Raw genomic sequence first — 20,186 nt, 5'->3', positions numbered from 1 at the left:
TTCAGGCGATGAAAGATGTGGCTTTGGGCGCACGAGACAGTGACCCAGGCAGCGCTTTAGGTGTCCGAGAGGAGCTGCGATTGACTCAGGCTGACATCATCCCGCCGCCCGTCCCGACACCCATGCATCATGCGGGGGATTAACGCCTCTAAACTTAAACTGTTAACCGTTTATGGTCAGGAGAGATTTTAAAATCTTGGAAGTGTGTGGTTTGTCAAGTGTTCGCCCGCACGAGTACAGACTCGACGAGATGTATCATATGTACCGTTCACAAATAACAGCGGTCTCGGGTACTCTTTTTCATTCGTCCATTTTCTAACTCGGTCTCTGCAGCGCAGTTCGCAAGGTTATAGAAAAAATAAAAAACAACTTTCAATGGGCCTCGATACCCTACAAATCACCGACGTCCTGGCTTTCGACTTTACAATTGACTTATTAAGCATTTCTTCGGGAAGTGAAGCGAACACCGCCCTGACAGTTCTTCTCGGGACAGGATTTGAACCGATACTCGGGTGACTGTGATCAGTTCTACTACCTGGGCGGGACATCAGCTTATAGCAATGCGCACCCCCACGTAGGACTATTTTACTCGCAAACGCCCTCAGCAGCCACCTGAACGTTTTCAGATGTGTCTAGATGGTAGATGTAAATATACCGACGCCATGCTGAACGGGACAGACTGCTAATCTTTAGACTTCACAGTTGCGGTACTAAATAACAAATTAGACAGATTGACCCTCGGGCACGAATGAAGTACCATTTACAGTCCGCTGGTTTGCTGTAGCAGTTGGATTCACGACTGGCTGCCCTGACCAGTTCCGAGGGATTACTGTCGGATTCTTAAAAGATGCGATAAATGACGGAACACAGGAAAAGGCAAACCTGAAAAACGCAGTAATTGTCATGTATTAATAATACAGTACACTATCGTTGCCCTTTTTTCCTTTGATAAGAACGGACGAGCAGACAGCGTGTGCCCTTTTTCTTTCTTGTCTTTATTGAACAACAACTAACAAAAATGTGCAAGGCATTACCAATTAAATCACCAGGTGTCAACCCACAATCAGACATCAATAGCTGAACTGAAATGTACACTTATACTGATATATAACAATTCCTCCCCTCTAAAAATTAGAAGTAATTAACTTATTCCCCTTTTTTTCTGAAGAAATCAAAACATTTAATTCTATCTTTACATTTAATTTTCAATTAGCCTCTGTGGAGGCTTGCGTATGCGAATTGGGTAACGTCTCTCTTCACAGGGTAATTTTTCTTGAATTGTTACAGCAGTGTTAGCCTCTGCAGAAGGGGATGGAGATAATACACATGGGCTCTGTACTTGTGCTGCTTGAGGAGATGGTAAGTGCTCTGGATAGTTGATAGGAGCAACAGCAGGGGAGTCAACAGGCAGTGTGGGTATCTCTTCAGCTCTAACCAACCCTGATTTTCTCAACTGGTCGACAGGACGTCGCCATATGACACCTTGAGTAGCCTCTACCTTATATGACAAAGGACCAGTTTGGTCTTTGACTAATGCAGGAACCCATTTCTGATCTCCTCTGTAGCTCCTGGCAAGAACTGATTGTCCAATGGCAAAGCTCCGTGTAACCTTGTCTGTTGCTTTATGACCTTGTTTGATTTGTCTGTCTTGCACAGTCTGCTTAATATTTGGTTGCAGCAGGTCTAATCTAGAGCGAAGAGGACGCCCAAAGAACAACATAGCTGGAGTCTGGTTAGTTGTAGCATGGATGGAATTCCGATATGCAAATAAGAAGTTGGCCAATTTTTGCTGAAGGGTCAGCTTCTCATTTGTCATTGCTCGAAGGGCTCGTTTCAAATTTTGCACAAACCTCTCTGCCTGGCCATTTGTGGCTGGATGCCATGGGGCAGATGTAATGTGCCGTATGCCATTTTTGTGGAGGAATACCTGGAAATCTGTTGCTGTGAACTGGGGTCCGTTGTCACTCACTAGTTGTTGTGGAACTCCAGTTCTAGCAAATAAATCCCTTAGTACTTCAATAGTGTGAGAAGTAGTGGTGGAGCTCATGGTGAAAACCTCTGGCCATTTAGAGCATGCGTCGACTACCACCAGGAAAGTTGTAGCCATGAATGGTCCTGCAAAGTCGATATGAAGCCGCTGCCAAGGTAATGTAGGCCATTCCCATGGGTGAAGTGGTGCACGTTCTGGCTCATTCTGAACCATCTGGCAGCCACTACATTGCTGCGCTATTTTCTCGATGTCTTCATCAATGCCTGGCCACCACACAAAACTTCTGGCAAGTGCCTTCATTTTCACCACACCTAGATGTCCCTTGTGAAGCTCTTCTAATACTGCATTCGGGCAGCAGCTGTGGCAGAAACTCCTTTCTGTGGGCTGAAAATTGAGGTTAGCGGTTGATGGTCTGTGACAAGGATGAATTCCCTACCAAAAAGATACTGGTTGAACCTTTTTACACCCCACACTAGACTCAATGCCTCCTTATCAATTTGGGCATAATTCTTCTCAGCTGCAGACAATGAGCGTGATGCAGATGCAAAAAAGCCATCCACATGAAGTTTCTGAAATGAACCGGATTAATTTAGACCCATAACCGCTTCCTTAAATACCCATGGACAGATGGTAACAGATTTGTGAAACACCGGCGGGTTCGCGATTTTAAAATGTCTTGCTGCTTACAATAAAACAGGCCAACTTCAGGTTTTCTTGATCTGTCCGTATCCTGAAATATATTAAAGGGGTCTGGTTTGGGCACATAAGAACCAAAATTCATATGTAAATAACCCTACACAGAATGAAATGATTCTTTGTCAAGCAATGGAGCAACCACACAACACAGAGAGTGTGTAGAGTGTCATTATTTTCATGTGTGCACTAGAAGTGAAAACAGAAATCGCATATATATATTATATATATTTTTTTTTTTTTTCCTCTTCTGGTTCATCCAGCTTCCTCTTCAAAACCAAAAACCAGCCCTAACGGCATTTCTCGATTCCTATTCCTCCACTTCCAAACCCTTCCCCACGCCGCCTGCAGCCTCCCATACACCCCCACGACGCTTTTCTCGATTCCTATTCCTCCTTCAGACTACCGTGTTCCCCTCTCGTTTTTAATGACCCCATTGGTGTCACGTCCCCGCCCTATATCTAGCCTGACCACGTGACCTTTCACTTTGGCCATGTGTGCGCCTGGGAGTCTTTTCCGTAGCCTGCTACAGGAAGGTACTCTCTCGACTATTGGCACTGGTTTCGCTCCTTGCTATTTTCGTTATACTGCGATGGTTGTTTCTTAAGCCTTTGTTATAAAATGAACGACAGTATCTTCTCTGTCGACGGGTTTTTTGTAAAACGTCATCTCTATTCCGGGATCCAGCAACTCCCTATTCCTATCAGTGGGTTATTTCTTGACACAAAACGGTTGACGAAGGCAATGCACTCTTACTACGACATATTTCGTTGCATGACATTGAAACAGATTTGGAGACATTCTTTCCAATGCAAGTCGAGTTATCACAACAAGTCATCAGTACATCAATACATGGCAACATCTGGAGTTTATGGTGATGAAGCTGAAATTCAAGCTCTTTCTGAGATTCTCCATGCTACCACTGTCATTTACTTCAAACATGACCCCAACATCCCACCTTGCATTACGTTTGCAAAGATTTGTGTTAATCTACAACAACCAGTCTTCAACCGCAGTCAGTTGTACGTGGCTTTTTCTAGGGTTAGATCTTTTGACTCATTATCTGTCGTCTCCAGCAAAACACCTATTCACAACTGCGTCTTTCAAGTATTTCTTTCCTCTTGATTTCTGAATTCCTTTCTCAATGTTTTCCGTTCCTGTTCTTACACGGCGGGTGTCAGCTAGTTTGAATGAATAAAACAAGAGCAAACGACAGATGTGTGGATTATGGTAAATTAAACACAAAGAACTACATAAGGACAGTTGTATAAATAAATACAAGTCTCGTTTATCCTGAAAGTCAAGACTTAACTGGAGTTTTTGGGGGGGAGATATGAAAACAAAGTGAGAGTAAATAAATCAGATACTAAGAGAATTTTGCAATGTTTAATGGTGCGCTGACACTTTCGTAGTCAATCTGGTCAACTGAAAGCACAAGTTACCGGGGTTACGATTGCAAACTGATCAAATAGCCTATCATTTCAAGAGGAGCACAGCAGAAAGCCTTCACACTAGCGGAGGAGAGCCGTGTTAGTTGTTAGTTTCACATTGAAAGGCTGGACAACAGCAAACAGTATAACAAGCATCCATGAAAACAATGTCACATTACTCAAATCTTATAACTCAAAGTCATATAGAAGTAAGGTCATAACATCCCAATCAGACTTGTATGTGATATTACTATAAAGTTATTAGATAAACACTTTTGGAAAATGTTCTCATGAACTAAAACAACGCACTCAAACACCATCAAGCACAGAAGTTGAAGACCCCACCAACCTCCAACCCAGGAACAGTTTATTCATTGGCTAACATTGCGCTTCTTATAATATCAACACCAAAAGATGTATACAACTAAAGATTAAAGGTTAAAGAAAAGTGAGAGAAACCCATTATCATTAACATTCAATGCCTCATCTATGTGCATATCTGAGATGCTTCAACACCCCAAAGGTCAGTTCACCTGTACAGTTTCACAGACTGCTGCTAAAATAATATAGGAGGTGCTCCAGTTGTTGATATGAATATAAATCTAACAATGGGAGGCAAGTCTAGAATTCAAATGCTCATTCACGTCTGAGAGCATTTCATTTTCATTCAGGACAGCACATTCCACAAATGGAATATTTAATAACAGTGCAGTGCCCTGGGCCCAGACCGGAGAGGGACATGCTCCTCGGGTCACCATGAACTGTGAGAGGGGTTTGGGATATCTTGAGAAGTCGTCCATAAAAGCAGCTCATTGAGTGTGGAAGGGGTATGCAGACATAGCATTTTAAGAACACTTCTTACAGGTCTCCCTGCTGCTGCTGCTGCTAAAGTTCATTGAACTGGGTGCATTGCCACCAAAGAGCCTCAGATGTGGACCCTGGTGTTGGGTTGGCTTACAGAGCCAGGCAAGTGAGGGATACAGGATAAAGGATTAGCGGTGGGTGGCGAGACCAGCAGTGTGTAAGCGCGGGAACTGAGATGAAGCAGATGGAGGCACATGGGGCCACAAAAGAACTGAGTAGTGTGAAGAAACGATCAAAGGTGGGTGTGCTGGGCTGGTTGATGAAGAAACCAATGCACCTACCAGCAGCTTTACGCAGAGTGCTAAATTCATTCCTCCTTCTCTCTTGGACCCCTGGATCATTATGATGTTTAATAAAAATACATGTGCTTTGGACATTGTGGGCCTACCACTGGATGACTTCACATGTACTGTAGATCAGGGGATACAAGTAATGCAATATATTTCAATGTACATTTTTAATATGGTTTGCGGTTAACCAGCATTGGTTACCTTAGACGTCTATTACATCAGAAGCTTTGTTATCTCTGTACTGCATGAAAACTTGATATTACATTTTTTTCTCAGCCCCCACCAGATGCGCCAAGTAACATAGTCAAAGAAATTTTGTTTTTGGGTAGAGTATTACATCCAGCTGTCAAATAATTGGAATGAGAGTATTGTCTGCTGTAGCTGCAGCATGTCAGCAAACGTCATTACATAAGAAAATAATTTACAAAGAATCAAAATCACACAGATGATTTGAAAAAAGTCTTATGTGACCCCACTTATGATTTGTATACTTTGAGCTCACTTTCCACCTAACCTACATGATTGGTTCAGGTTGTCAATGTCGAATCTTAGCGTGCCCAGATGAAGCTAACTGCTGTCTGAGCCACGAAGGACAGATCAAATGACCTGCGTGGCGCTCCCAGTCACCAGCTGTGACTTCTGTCTGTCCCACCACCCCACGAATGCACAAAGTGTGTGGACAGGTTTACTCTGATGAGAGTCAAAGCCACTTACACTGGACAAGCTATCCATAAAGTAACACTCAATTAGAACTCATGTCTTCAAACAGCTGGTAGTACCCTTTAGCCAACATTTTCACACATTGTATCCGATTTTTTGATTACCTTGCACATTAAACAAGTGGAAAAAAAGAGATAAACTGCGTTTTCAGCCCCATCGCTTCTGTACGCTGGAAAAAAAAATCAACAGAATTGAATTAACTCCAATAGTTTTAAAAAAAATTGCAGAGGAGATTAAATATCCTTCTGGGGCAAGGGCGTTCTTAATGTATGGGCACCGCCGAGGGTGGGTGGGTTTGCGGCAGGAGAATAGGGGCCCACAATGTTTCTGATGCTTTTGTATGTTTTTGTTTTGCAATCAAAACAGGGGCCCCAGTGCACTACTTTGTCCAGGGACCTATGATGGTTAAGACAGCTCTGAAGAAGCAAATGCTTCTTCTACATTCTGATGGGTGGCTGGAACGTTAAGCGATTCATCCGCTCAGAATTACACTGGAAGTCCGCGAGAAGATTATATGGCGCTGTTCACTCCTCTTGACGGGGTGCGTCTTTCCACACATCCACCATCAACATCACACGGCTTGTCACAGCTAAAGAATGAATTGCCACCCTACAGTTCGAGCTTTCATTTAGCTACATTGTAATGCGGTCTAGCGTAGTGAAGCACAGACATTACGATTTCATGGATTCTTTTTGTAGGAAAGGGCTCACAGCCCCACCACCTTAACCTGCAGCCTACACTCCCGTCACCATTGGAAGAACCGCCGTTTTTAAAACTTGAGCTGCAACAATAGCGCGATACTTTATTAGAAACTGTTTTGGTACCGATTTTTTTTTCTTGGAAATAAAACCGTTTTTTGTATAGCTCACAATTACACAAGGAGTGACGCAATGGGCTTTAACAGGCCCTGTTGTTTGACAGCCCCCAATAAAACCCTTGAAAAAATGGAAGAAATTTTGGGATAGGCAATTCGAAGAGAGGGCCCCTTTCCCAGTAGGTTGGGCGTGCAGTGGGTGACAAAAGGGGAGAAAATAGAATACAAAGAACAGAACACAAGTAATCCTCAATACAATTCGATAATACAATAGTAATATTACGAGTCCAGAGCAAAATCTAAGAGTGGAGGATATCCCACAGTACGATTCCAAATTGGCGACCTCAGCCATCAAGCTTTAATGAGGGATCCGGCAATTCAACGCCTCTTTAACTTCACTTGCTATTGACATTACTACATTGGGTTGTTTCACTCGCTTCGCTCAGCCGCGCATTGAAGAAAAAACATGTTCTTATAATTCTGTACCTTAACTTACCGGCGAGCCTAAGTACAAGGGGATAGTTTTAGAGTACTTACACGGCTGGACCCTGAGAGCTTCACCCCGCTGCGATGAGTACTTACACGGCTGGACCCGGAGAGCTTCACCCCGCTGCGATGTCCTTTCCTATCTCGGCTCCTTCACTTGACACCACCGTTTTGCAGGCTGCATGGTTAAGGAGAAACCCGACCTGCACACCTGCTCGTCTTCACAAACTTCCCATTCTTTCGGCGGGGCGGGCCTGAATAATTTAACAAAGTGCGCGCATATCCTGCGTCTCAAACGACTACATTATTACGCATTCCTTCTTTATATGCCCGTGGTTGCATTGAGGTAATATACGAAGTTAGTCTTAAAATAATTGCTATCGAATGATATTTTACTGGGTTGTGTGGTTCCTTGCTCGACAAAGAACCGTTTCATTCTGTGAAAGTTTGTTTTCCATATGAATTTGGTATATCAAGCAAACAAAAGGATCATAATACACGAAAAAATAAGAACTATTTAATATATTATAGGCTACCTAAAAAGATACTAACAGACGAACAAAATCTAAACTTAAAGAGCGCACACCGCTTAACTTTCATAAACAGCTCCCCTAATGGATTGACCGGCTCAAGCTGCAATCACCATTCTGTATTTTTTTAGTGCTGATGTCCAGGTATGATGCCACCCCTGGACGCTGCCCATATCGTCCATCCCAAAATTTGCTACAGTCTGCATTCATTAGGTCAAGGCTTTGGACTTCAAATCGAGAAGGCGTGGGTTCATATCCCGCTTCTAGCTCAGTGTGACCATGAACAAGTCACTTTCTTGTGGGTAGCACTGCTGCATCGCAGGAAAGAGACCCGGGTTCTCATCCATGGTCCTCCATGCGCGGAGTTTAAGTGTTCTCCGCGTGTCTGTCCTGTTCTGTCCAGGGTTTGTTCCTGCTTTGCGTCCTGTTCTAGTTGGGATAGGCTCAACCACCCAATCCCTCCATATACCAGCCCTGTCAATCGCCATGGACAAAGACGGCAGCCAAATAATAGGCCTACTTAAAAACATCGTTATTAGTGCAAGTCCGACTAACTGCGAAGGGTCGTTCTCTTCTTCCCGTGCTGCTGAGGTGGGCTCAATTGACCGGAATTTCAGGCAGGAGCAAGAGCAGTGGTCTGTACGCGATAGTTGTCGCGTGCCACCAGTTCACGCGCACACACACACGGACAATCCCAGGTTTGCTGATTGCTATGTGCAGCCGAGTGCTTCTTATTTATGATCAGATAATAACTGTTTTTAAACGCTGCAGAAAGGTTGGCAGTTTTATTGTCGTGTTGGCTCCGATACGAGAGAAAAATCTTGTTGAGCTTTAGAGCGTTTCTGGCGAGCTATAGCTGAGCAGCTGTTACTATCGGAGCGCTTTCGCACTTGTCAGATCGGTTTTATTTTATTACATATATTACGGACTCTGCCACAAAAATGATCCTTGGGGTATGTTGTTAAGTTAAGCTGGCTTTTCTGTAAATTAGTATGTTTCCAGGCTTTACGCATTCTTTTGTTGGTCAACTAACTTGCATTTCTTGGATGCCACATTTTGTATACTTTATATAGAAATATCTTAAATGGATTTAATTGCTTTAAAGTAACAGAACATTTCACAGAAACAATTTCAAGGATATACTGCAGTTACCCACTTGCCTTGTTCAAACCTTACACACTTTTATGATTTTAAAAAACAATGTGCCATTTCTTTGTGATGTTGAGATTCATTCAAATGAGTGCACGTTTGTAGTCTTTATCTTTTTTCAATTACAAAGTGGCATAATTTTGCTGGATGGCATTTCCAGTTCATTTAGGTTAAAACAAAGCAAATGATTCTCATTGTCATTGATTCACCAATGACTTTAGAATACATTACACCGGCATGTTACCATGCAGATGGTTAGCTTTAAATGGCTAAGACGATCCTCACTTGTCTGAACTTCTCATTACAACCAGACCAAAGGGCACACCAAGATCTCAAGATGCTGGCAAACATACCAAGGACTAACAAAATAAGAGCTGGAGGTGAAACTTTTCGCTGTAGGCCCCCAGAGCTGTGGAATGAGATGCCTGCTTATATAAGGTGTGAAACTTTTGTCTCCGCTTTTTAAATCTCATAGATGTTTGGATTTGTCTTTCATTTAAAATTTTGCTAACTTAATCGATGAGTTTAGGGATTCTCATCTTCTGCTAAAAGGCATACCTGGTGGAACATACAACAGCTTTGAATTCTCTGCTGGGAGCAACACATGTTCTTGAAAGTGGATTAGCACTCCTAGTAGTGATGGGTCCGAGGTGGGGGTCAGGGTACAAGTATTTATAGCTAAACCTCCAAACTGGAATGAGCAGTAGAAGACTAGCCAATTCTTAGCAATACGATAAACAAGATGGTCAGGTATGTACTGTGATTCTTGATTATCCACTGCCTCCTTTGGTGTTTTGGTGATATAGGAGCTTATTCCAGTTTCTCTGATGGCGGCAACCTGTGGATTCTTGGATAATCATTTCTCCGAGTCACTACCTCAAATGAAAAGTTCAGACATGGCATGTCACTTCTCTGTAACAGAAGGGCCACAAATTGACAAATTCCAACCATTTCTACATGGATAGTTTGACTTTGGAGAAGAAGTATAGCCTCTTTATCATTTTTGGACCGAGTTATTGATCCAGTTATTTTAGTGCAAGGAGTCTAGCTCCTAAAGCCTTTCCAAATTTTGAAGCATTTCAACATCTCAGGACTGAAAGGATGACAACAAACAAGCACTGCTTGGACGACATCTCATTTTGAAGTCCCCTGTTAGGTTCTAGCACCATCCGTCCTAATTCTGTCTGAACTCCTGTTGCCCCTTAAGGGTGGGCCAAGGCACACAAGCACAAGTGGAGTGATCAGTTGGGGATGGTCTGCTCCAATGAGTAAAAGGGGGTGAGCATTTTTGAAGGAGGGAAGATTCAAGCCTTTAAGACAGGCATCTCAAACTCCAGCAATGTCACTCAGGTGTTACTTAGAGTAGTGATAATGGTGACAAAGAGCTACATAAATATGCAGCATTAGATGATGACATAGAACATACTCTTCTGCTCTCAGCAGCTGCCGAAAAGCTTGGCTTGATGGGAGAATCTGAGAAGACGGTGTTACTGACAGTTACACAGGATGTTGAGACAGTGAATGGATCATTGTTTCATGTATGCTTATTATTCCTTCACAAACACAAAAGAAATGCAACATGGCAAAGGCTGATTGCATTGCATTCCCACCCACTGATCACACTACAGGAGAAATATCATCACCTTAAAGCAGGGATCTCAAACTCCAGTCCTGGAGGGCCGCAGTGGCGTAAGGTTTTCATTCTAACCCTTTTCTTAATTAGTGACCGGTTTTTGCAGCTAATTCACATCTTTTGAATTAATTTTAATTGACTTGCTCTTGAAACTTCAGACCCAATAATTGTTTCATTTTTGTTAATTAGCTGCCAAACAATAATGTGATACAAAATGAACCAAAACATGACCAGCAAATATCTGAAAATAAAAAGGATGGAGGTCTCAGGAATGTTGATTTGCTCAGGTCCCTAAAACATTTTAACAGTGCGAATAGAAAAGTAAAGAAAAGAATCAACAATTTTTAAAATGTATGCTATTGCACATTGAGAGCAGCAACAAGCCATGGAATTAAAGAACGGTTTAATTAGCAACAAGACTTGGCGCATAATTACGCAACGGGTTGGAGTGAAATTGGTTTGAAATTGACGAGTAGACTTAGCTGGTTATCTGTTGGCTCACTCACTTCTCATTTCATTTCTGTTTAAGGCAGGGGTGTCCAACTCAGGTCCTGGTAGGCCGCAGTTACTGTAAGTTTTCATTCTAACCCTTTTCCTAATCAGCAAGCAGTTTCAACTACTAATTAACTTCTTTTTCTGTCATCTTAATAGCCCTGTTTTTAAGGATTCAGTCCTCTGAATTGATTTGTTTCTTCATTAAATGGCAGGCAAACGGAAATGGGATGTGAAACAAGCCAACAGATGACCAGCTAAACTGGAACATCAAATTCCTGTTAATTTCACTCCCAGCAGTTTCTTAATGAGAAGCCAATTCTTGCTGTTAATTAAAGCCGTTGTTTGGCTGCTCATTAAGAAAAAAGAAACAGCCAAGTGGCCTGAGTCACGCCAGTTAAGGCAAAACAAGTTCATCAGCAGCAAAAACGGCTCATTATTACAAAGACGGTTAGAATGAAAACCCGCAACCACTGCGGCCCATGAGGACTGGAGTTGGACACCCCTGGTTTAAGGAAAGAAATGCAGCAATTCAGAGGAACGATGAAGACATTCCGGGGAACAAATCTTAAAAAGCAAGTCAATTAAAATTAATTCAAAAGAAGGTCACTAATTAAGGGGGAGAATTAAAACCTGCAGCCACTGTGGCCCTCCAGGACTGGAGTTTGAGATCCCTGCTTTAAGGTGATGATATTTTTCCTTTAGTGTGATCAGTGGTTAGAAATGGAATGCAATCAGCCTTGGCCATGTTGCATTTCTTTTGTATTTGTGAAGGAAGAATAAGCATGCATGAAACAATGACCCATTCACTGTCTCAACATCCTGTGTAAATGTCAGTAACACCGTCTTCTCAGATTCTCCCATCAAGCCAAGCTTTTTGGCAGCTGCTGGGAGTAGAAGAGTATGTTCTATGTCATCATCTAATGCTGCATATTTATATAGCTCTTTGTCCTCATTATCACTACTCTAAGTAACACCTGAGTGACATCGCTGGGTCTGTCACCATGAAGCATTTAAACTTAGCAGACAGGTTGCGTGAGGAGACTGTTGGCTTCATGCAAAACCTTAAGAGGTTTCCCTGTACATATACTGTAAGATTTTTTGAGATTACACTAAGCTGCTCAATGGGAACGTTCACACCTGCAGCACCGTTTCTTGGTTCTGAACCAGTGCGTAAGATGCTTGTCAGTGATCTGTTGTATGAAGAAATGTTCACCACTTTCACAATATGGCCAGATAGTTTTAGACCGGTATTGCTTTTTCTTTGAAGGCTCCTCCATTGAAGTGTTGGTCCAAGTCTTAGTAGTAGTGTCCTGGTATGCTCCAAGTAAGACAGTGGATGCTCTGGGTTTTTCTTTATCAGTGGGGTCTTGGGCTTTCTCCATTTGTCTATGTTGTCCTCATGAATCTTAATACTTGATCTCTCAGCCTGGTTGCAATATGAAGTAGAGTGAAGGTTGCCTCTGGTCCATATAATACGTGTCTACAAAGGTTTGGGTAAGTTCCCCGGGCCAAGCTTTGTCAACCAGCAGGTCACATGACATCTGCATTGGAGTTTGATTTCATTCTCAGGTGCTAGCGTACCCTCTAATGCTTAGAGCAATTTTTTTAAAGGCTTCTGTGTGCCCACTACAATTATATGGAGAAGTCATAACTGCTACATTTTTCTTTCAAGCTGATTCACGAGGTTGTCTCTATTTTTCAGTTAGAGCTGCCATTGTACACTGGTGTTCAGATATTCATCAGCTATTAATAAGGCTTCCTCCATAGCTTCAGTTGTTCAACAAGAGCTTGATACTTAGCATAGAGCTTTTTAAGATCAGGGAGAAGTTTAGTTAAAGTTATCTTGAGCAGTGCAAACTTACAGAGGTCTTTGTGAATGATGTCTGGGAGTGAGGGTTTACGTACCCTATACAAAGTCTCTTGGGTCTGTTGGAAGCACTCCCTTGGAGTTTGGCAAAAAACGAAGGGATCACATTCTGTGGACGCAAGATTTGTTGAGCTGTAATGATGAATTGGATGGGGTGGTAGGCAATGAAGAGGATCAGGGGCAGGTGTTAGAGGATTTACGCATTAATTATTGAGGGGTGATCCTCTGACCTTTTGATTGAGTGACCTTTGCCAGCATGAGGGCATATTTGGCACCCTCCCACATTAGAGAGAGAGAACGAGAACACACGGGACAAATTGCACTGTTTAACTGGTGTTGAAATGCCTTAAATCACTTCAGAACAATTTTATGTTCACATATTTGCAACAAGAGGGTTGGGTTTGTACTATATTGCAGAGGTGTTTTATTTGGCCACTGGCATATTTGGCAAATTCTTACACCAGCAATATGCGATGAATTCAATAGCACTTTGTAGAGATAAATCGCATTGGACCTCTTTAGTTTTTACAGATTTTGGGCAAGAAGTACTCCCTTTATGGAAACAACATTCAACATTTCTTGGTCCAAAGCACCTATCCAGTCAAATTCCTGAACAGCAAGCTGTGTGAACATTAGAAAACGTTAGACGAGAACAGGCCATTCATCCCAACAAAGCTCGCCAGTCCTGCCACTTAATTCTTCCAAAATAACATCAAGTAGAGTTTTGAAAGTCTCGAAGTCCTACAGTCAAGCACACTACTTGGTAGCTTATGCTAAGTGTCTATGGCTCTTCTGTGTAAAGAAAAACTTCCTAATGTTTCTGTGAAATTTACCCTTAACAAGTTTCCAACTGTGTCCCTGTGTTCTTGTTGAACTCATTTTAAACCAACAGTCCCGATCCACTGGACTAATTCCTTTATTAAGGGTGGACACTTCAATCATGTCACCCCATGATCTCCTTTTCCTTAAACTCTTTTAATCTTTCCTCATACCTCATTCTCTGCAGTCCTGGAATCAGCCTCATTGCTTTTGCATCCAGGAGACTAAAATTGCACACAGTCCTCTTGATGATGCCTCACCAGTGTGTTATAAAGCTTCAGTGAGTTATAAAGCTCAAGTGTGCTCTAGGTCCTAATCTATCAATAAAAAATGAAATGTCTTTACATCCGTTTGTACATTTCCTATACAATGCTTAATGTTTTGACCAATCCAGACCAAATTTTGTATAGTTACTCTCTAGGATCATACTGACAACACAGGCTACCATTAAACCTGGATACCCCTTTCCACTGTTTTCATCCCCTTGACACATGAAAGATGTAGGTAGTGTTTCTTTATTAACCGATCTCAACCAAAATTAGTACCTTGGGGTTTTCCGAGTCACAGATTACAAATCTGATATTGCTTTTTCAAAATTCAAGATGGCGGAACAAAAAGTTTTCCTCATGAAAAACGTGGGTAATGAATCAGGGGTCATTATTCATTGTTTGTTAGAAGGGACAGGTTTATGTAGTAATGCTAACAGATAAGATGTATTTATTCCATGCATTGCTATGATACCCACCGCCATACCTTTCAATTTTAAGCGACTGCAATATCCAGTGCACCTTGCATTTGCAATGACTCAAAGAAGGCTCAAAGACAGTCACTAAGGGGAGCAGGAATTAATTTAGAAAGTCAATGCTTTCCCACGGTCAGCTAAATGTTGCTTGCTCCTTAGTGGGCACACAAAAATGATTATACATTTACGGACCAGCAAGGAAAACCAAAAATATTTTATATTACAAAGCATTAGATTAATTAATTGGTCATATTGAAATAATACATGTACTTAGTATAGAAGAGCAAAGTTATACACTATATGAATCTGTAAATTAAATATCACTGAATTAATATGAATGTTATTATTTCATTTTCACAGTTCACAAATGCTGGTGTTCTAGATCTAAAGGCGCTTTTCCACTGCATAGTACGGCACGACACGGTTCAGTTCAGCTCACTTTTGGGGGGTTTTCCACTGGGAACAGTACCTGGTCCTTTTTTCAGTACCACCTCAGCCGAGGTTCCAAGCGCGCCGAACCGTTACCAAAACGTGACGTGTGAACTCTGCTGGTCACTGATTGGCCGGAGAAAATCGTCATTACTGCGTCACTGAACTTGCGACATGAGACACAACAGACCCGCTAGTTTTTTAGCACAGCCAGCGAAGGTTCGGACGCACCATTTTGTTTTAACCAAAAATGACTGTTTCGCGGTCTATTGAGAAAGTACAGAAGTTCCTCTCGTTGGTAGCCGAGGAGTGGATCCAGTGAGAGCTGGATGGGGCGACGCGGAATGAAAAAGTTTTTCAGGAGGTCGCTAAGCTCTTGGGCGCACATGGCTACCATCGGACTTACAAACAGTGTAGGGACAAGTTAAAAAAAATGAAGAGCGAGCAGTAGAGGCGGCACAACTATAACGACACGTGAATAATCCCGCCCACTCTAAAGCGGTACTAAACTGCAGTCGAAAGCAAAACCGAGCGAACTGAGCCGAACCAAGGTGAGCTGTACTGAACCGTGCTGTGCCGTACTATGCAGTGGAAAAGCGCCATAAGAAGTCTGGGCAATGTTGGGTAGTTTAATCTAGCTCTATATAGAGTAAATAAGGCACAAATGACTCTTGATGCTCTTCTGTTTCCTATTATAAACATGCAATATACAATGCCCGTTATTTCTAATGTTGAAGATGTAAACATAAATCTTTCAGGAGCATAGGTACCAGCGTATGGGTGCTCTGGAGCTCAACCACCCCTAATAATTCTGACATAAAAATATCAGGTAGTCTACAAATTATGGTGGTAGTGTGTTATTAATGATATTAGCATGCAGAGTTTATACAGGGTTGTTTGGGCAGGGCTAAACTGCAGCTTGTGGAATAGGACGTGGAAAAACATGGGTTGAGATCCGCCCATTTAACTCTGCCCATAATCCACAGCTCTGTGGTGCATGCTGGTAGTGCCAGTTGTCAGGCTACAGCAACAGTAAGGGTTATATGTCTGGTTACACCCTGGTTAAGATAAGGGTTAGGGTTGTAGGAGGGTTATCTAACTCAAATAATGATGTTATTATTTACCTCTGATGTTGGAACTGGGAATAGTGTCACCCCGCATTGATCGCATTCCAGTAAAACATTCAGAAAATTGATGTGGACACAACAGCTCCATCAGAATAAATAGCAGTTGATAACAATGCATTATGCTGTATTTTGTGCTTCCAAGCCCTGTAGGAACATGTCCACAGATAAAAGTAGAACAGTGCTGTGTGTACGATAGATTAAATGAGACACAAACAGACATGAGTGCTAATAAACAGTATAACACAACTTTCACTAACGTTCACAGCATACATCGTGATTTTGTGTTGACATCATGATCTGAAGTTCGACAAACTCAGACTGGACAGACCAGCCTCAAGTTTCAATGTTGGAAATCTGACTTAAGAGGGCATTCCAGTTGAAAATTAGGACTTTGCACTTCAAATGGAACGCAGCATAACCGATGTAGTGTAGGTATTAAAGCTAAACTACTGCCCAAAAAATGATATGGTTTGTAGTGGTGACACACACAAGGGGACTATGCGGTAATAAGAAACTCATGTTGCATAATCCATGTCAGTTATCCATTTGTAAGGTGCAAAATGCATGCATTTGTGTTACAATATTATCACATTTCCTGAAAACTCAGGGAAAATCATCAGAAAAATCTTTAGTCATTTAATATGGTTTCTTTACAGTGCATATGTGACATGAAACGTCAAGGCTTTTATTCTATTAGTGAGTATTTTGCTGATATTTTGCTGTACAAAACACAAACCTCAAACTACTGAAGGATGTGAATGCAAGTTAACAATCATTTAAATGGAAACTTCTGCTAATCTCCCAGTTGATCTTAATCTACCAAACATAAATCAGGCAATTTAGTATTTGTCTGGTGTGCAGTTTACTCCTACTTAGTACATCCATCCATGCTTAATAGTTAGGAGTTTATTTTAAAAGTGTTTTTGAAGATGTTTCAGATTTGTTGAGCTGTGACAGGGCACCACCTGGAGGACACCTTAATTCTAAATAGAAATAGCTTAACTGGATATGGTACCCCGTCAAATTACTAAAAAAATTTGACTTTAGAATTTTGTTCTTGGATGTCTTTACTCTGGATACACAGATGGTTTCCCCAGTTTTCTATTTTCCCTCAGTTGTTCTTCAACAACAGTACGGGATCTTTAATTCTTAAGTGGGTTTTTATTGATTTAAAACATGATTAAGATTTCCACTTATGTGCCACTGTCAAGTTAACAGCCTAATTTGGGTACAATAATCTTATATATACACATTATAAAATCAATTTACTATCCTCATCATCCACATCCTTGCCAGATAACTAAAGCAGAGATGCAAAGTAGTCAAAGGAGAAGGAAAGCATCTCCTACTGTTGACTCACAACATGATGGAAATGCAAAATGTAATCCTTTTTTTAAGTCATGGTTTTAGAGAAGGTATGAAGGGCTTAACCTTAAATATTGCTGCCATAAGGAATTGTACCTTAAGAAATTTAAGTTACATAATCCACTTTACAGGGTTGGGTGGTGGCGTGCTCGTAATCACAATGGTTCAAATCCATTTGGAATTTTTTCTTTTTAACCAATTTTTCTTTTCACCACACAAAGTATAGTGAGACATTTTAACTATTCAGGATACTCTCAACCCCCTTCAAATGGTTTCTCTTCCTACATCCTATTGGCAGATGCAAATCTTTCATAGAATAGTAGTGTATTGTAAAGTTGTTTAACAGCCTTGTGCTCAGTGCTGCCAGTGGAAATTCAAAGCTCTCGTTAATCAAAAAGGAGTAAGGACGTTTGATATGATCATAAAAGAATGCAAGAGATTACCCTTAGCACCTACCATAGCCCCCTCACTGGCTGCCATTCAAGGTCACTGCCATAATGTGAATGTAAGAATCAATAGGAGGTGTTCATTATCAACAGTCTACAACAAGGCACCATGCAGTGCATCCGGAAAGTATTCACAGCGCATCACTTTTTCCACATTTTGTTATGTTACAGCCTTATTCCAAAATGGATTAAATAAATTTTTTCCCTCCGAATTCTACACACAACACCCCATAATGACAACGTGAAAAAAGTTTACTTGAGGTTTTTGCAAATTTATTAAAAATAAAAACTGAGAAATCACATGTACATAAGTATTCACAGCCTTTGCTCAATACTTTGTCGATGCACCTTTGGCAGCAATTACAGCCTCAAATCTTTTTCAATATGATGCCACAAGCTTGGCACACTTATCCTTGGCCAGTTTCGCCCATTCCTCTTTGCAGCACCTCTCAAGCTCCATCAGGTTGGATGGGAAGTGTCGGTGCACAGCCATTTTAAGATCTCTCCAGAGATGTTCAATCGGATTCAAGTCTGGGCCACTCAAGGACATTCACAGAGTTGTCCTGAAGCCACTCCTTTGATATCTTGGCTGTGTGCTTAGGGTTGTTGTCCTGCTGAAAGATGAAACGTCGTCCCAGTCTGAGGTCAAGAGCGCTCTGGAGCAGGTTTTCATCCAGGATGTCTCTGTACATTGCTGCAGTCATATTTCCCTTTATCCTGACTAGTCTCCCAGTTCCTGCCGCTGAAAAACATCCCCACAGCATGATGCTGCCACCACCATGCTTCACTATAGGGATGGTATTGGCCTGGTGATGAGCGGTGCCTGGTTTCCTCCAAACGTGACGCCTGGTATTCACACCAAGGAGTTCAATCTTTGTCTCATCAGACCAGAGAATTTTGTTTCTCATGGTCTGAGAGTCCTTCAGGTGCCTTTTGGCAAACTCCAGGCGGGCTGCCATGTGCCTTTTACTAAGGAGTGGCTTCCGTCTGGCCACTCTACCATACAGGCCTGATTGGTGGATTGCTGCAGAGATGGTTGTCCTTCTGGAAGGTTCTCCTCTCTCCACAGAGGACCTCTGGAGCTCTGACAGAGTGACCATTGGGTTCTTGGTCACCTCCCTGACTAAGGCCCTTCTCCCCCGATCACTCAGTTTAGATGGCCGGCCAGCTCTAGGAAGAGTCCTGGTGGTTTCGAACTTCTTCCACTTACGGATGATGGAGGCCACTGTGCTCATTGGGACCTTCAAAGCAGATTTGTGCCTCGAGACAATCCTGTCTCGGAGGTCTACAGACAATTCCTTTGACTTCATGCTTGGTTTGTGCTCTGACATGAACTGTCAACTGTGGGACCTTATACAGACAGGTGTGTGCCTTTCCAAATCATGTCCAATCAACTGAATTTACCACAGGTGGACTCCAATTAAGCTGCAGAAACATCTCAAGGATGATCAGGGGAAACAGGATGCACCTGAGCTCAATTTTGAGCTTAAAGGGCAAAAGGCTGTGAATACTTATGTACATGTGCTTTCTCAATTTTTTTATTTTTTAATAAATTTGCAAAAATCTCAAGTAAACTTATTTCACGTTGTCATTATTATTACAGGTCCTCCTGTCTAATACTGCTACACTTTTCTGCTTAAATGTTCCATACTCCAAGAAGGTACTTCCACTGCTGACATCCATATAAGAAATTTATTTAAAATCTTAATACCCTTATCTGACAGATAAGCATGCTTGGGCCCTGAGCTCCAAATCTTACTGCTGAGCAAAACCTCCAACTCTCAGTAAGGACACTAATAGAAAAGCATTATACAGTATATTGCTTTTCTGTTAACCAGTCTACATGGGTCATCTCTTTTGTGCCAGTGCTCCCATAAAGGGGTTAAAATAATGCATTTTACACTATACGTTTATTTGTGTGTTCACCCGAGGCTTCTCAGTTATGCTATTTTCACATGGGTGTGAACAGAACCAAAAGTTTTCTACAGGATTTGTCCTGAAGTTACGAATTTTTAGCAGTGAGCGCATTTAGTGTCCTGCAGTTCCCTGCCTTGAAGTTTTTCTCCCAAACGCTTTAATCGCATTACAAACTCCCATGAAATAAGAAAGTAACTTGTCAGCATCAGGCCACCCTGGATGGGATGCTGGCCCACTGATTAGAACACTCACACATACCATCCACTCACTCAGTGACACATATCTGGGGAGCAGCATGAAGCTAATGTGAACTCAGAAGAATGTACAAAACGCCTGGTACCTGAATCCATAAAGCAGCAGTTATAAACACTCGGAGCAAA

At 41.9% G+C, this 20,186-nt stretch overlaps 1 protein-coding gene across 1 annotated transcript; it reads right to left on the bottom strand.

The window, feature by feature from the left end:
• Nucleotides 1-1,198: 1,198 nt before the first annotated feature.
• On the bottom strand, nucleotides 1,199-12,476 carry LOC120524370 (uncharacterized protein K02A2.6-like). Its single transcript, XM_039746230.1, has 3 exons — nucleotides 12,308-12,476; nucleotides 7,298-7,305; nucleotides 1,199-2,422 (listed from the first exon to the last, which is right to left on the bottom strand). The coding sequence occupies exons 1-3, from the start codon at nucleotides 12,474-12,476 to the stop codon at nucleotides 1,199-1,201; spliced, it is 1,401 nt and encodes a 466-aa protein (XP_039602164.1).
• Between the last annotated feature and the right edge of the window lie 7,710 nt (nucleotides 12,477-20,186).

This window comes from Polypterus senegalus, chromosome 2, assembly GCF_016835505.1.
Source record: "Polypterus senegalus isolate Bchr_013 chromosome 2, ASM1683550v1, whole genome shotgun sequence".
Classification (NCBI taxonomy): domain Eukaryota; kingdom Metazoa; phylum Chordata; class Cladistia; order Polypteriformes; family Polypteridae; genus Polypterus; species Polypterus senegalus.
This window is presented reverse-complemented; position numbering and strand designations above follow the sequence as displayed.